The sequence below is a fragment of the Trichinella spiralis genome (assembly GCF_000181795.1).
Source record: "Trichinella spiralis strain ISS 195 chromosome Unknown Scfld6176, whole genome shotgun sequence".
Classification (NCBI taxonomy): domain Eukaryota; kingdom Metazoa; phylum Nematoda; class Enoplea; order Trichinellida; family Trichinellidae; genus Trichinella; species Trichinella spiralis.
In genome coordinates, this window is record NW_003533115.1 from 1 (window position 1) to 1,284 (window position 1,284).

Consider the following 1,284-nt stretch of genomic DNA (forward strand, 5'->3'; position numbering starts at 1 on the left):
CTTTGTATTTCTCCCCCCCTTCTCTCCCCCCCCTTTCTCTGTTTCTCTTCATTTTCCCTCTTTTCTCAGTCTCGTTTTCAATCTCCACTGCTATCTTTAATTAGTGCGTTCATTGACGTCAAAATCAACAGAAAATTAATTCAAATGCACACGCACACGCGTAACGTCTGCCGCCTTTCTCCCAGGCAAGCGGCATTCAAGCGGGGGAAAGCATCAATATTACAAAAATGTACACTTGTCGTGTTGTTCATTTTTTGTATTTTCAAATTTGCATAAAACTCTTTTTCTTCAATGGTAGCATTCGAAAATTTCATTCTGCATAATATATTTTCTAGATGATCGGTTCATCGTTTCACGTTGCACGTAATGCATCTTATTTGCAAGGTATATCTTCTTTTTTTTTATTCGTTGTAAATTTTGAAATTATCACATTCATTTATTTATTTCAGAAAATCATTTCTTCATCCATTCATACACTACCACACTGTTCACACGAACATAGACATGCTAATTTCAACGATTAATTCAACAACAATCATTGTTCTGTAATTTAAAAAATATTTTTTTTTTATAATCGCAGCTTCGACTGAATTTGTTTCTTCAATTGAATGTGCAGCATATTGAATGTCAGTTGGAGAATCTGGTTTTTCTTTATCAGTGTTTTCAATTTTTAAGCTTTGGTATGTTGTGTGTGTTTGCCATATGTGGAACGCAAATTGCATACAGATTGTCTGTGATTCATTCGGCGCAACGAATACTAATACTACTAATAATAATAATATTCGACGTCGAGTATATGTATAGATTCGATGTAGCGTTTTTAAAATGGTTGTTTGAATTGTAAATTTTCTCGATTTCTTTACAATCAATCAATCATATCTACCTACACACATATATATATGTATGTATACGTGTGTGTATGCAGATTATTATTGTATAAAATAATTCATTTGTAATAATGGCAAAATTTGGCCAGCCGTCAGTGGACAATCCATAGGTGAGAAAGATATTTGCCAATTGACGTCGACGTGGTCGTATATATTTGTGTTAGTTCGCCTGGTCAGAGATCGAGCGACAGAGGGAGAGAGGGTGATTGAGAACAGTCGCTGTTCGCTCGTTGCCCGCCTGGCCATACGGTTGAAAAATGTCGATCCAACCAATCAATTTCGTTGACCAATGAAATTTCCTCCAAGTCGCGTCTGTTTGGATCCGCGGTCGTGGTGGGATAGGTGGTGATTTTTATCATTTTCTTGCTCGCTTTTTTTTTCTAGCCTTCACCATTCT

The 1,284-nt window shown here is 36.2% G+C and overlaps 1 protein-coding gene across 1 annotated transcript; it reads left to right on the forward strand.

Moving 5' to 3' along the window:
* The first annotated feature begins 144 nt into the window (after positions 1–144).
* Positions 145–804, forward strand: Tsp_13723 (conserved hypothetical protein). The gene is made up of 4 exons (XM_003366314.1): positions 145–240; positions 336–410; positions 581–643; positions 676–804. The coding sequence occupies exons 1-4, from the start codon at positions 145–147 to the stop codon at positions 802–804; spliced, it is 363 nt and encodes a 120-aa protein (XP_003366362.1).
* The last annotated feature ends 480 nt before the right edge of the window (positions 805–1,284 follow it).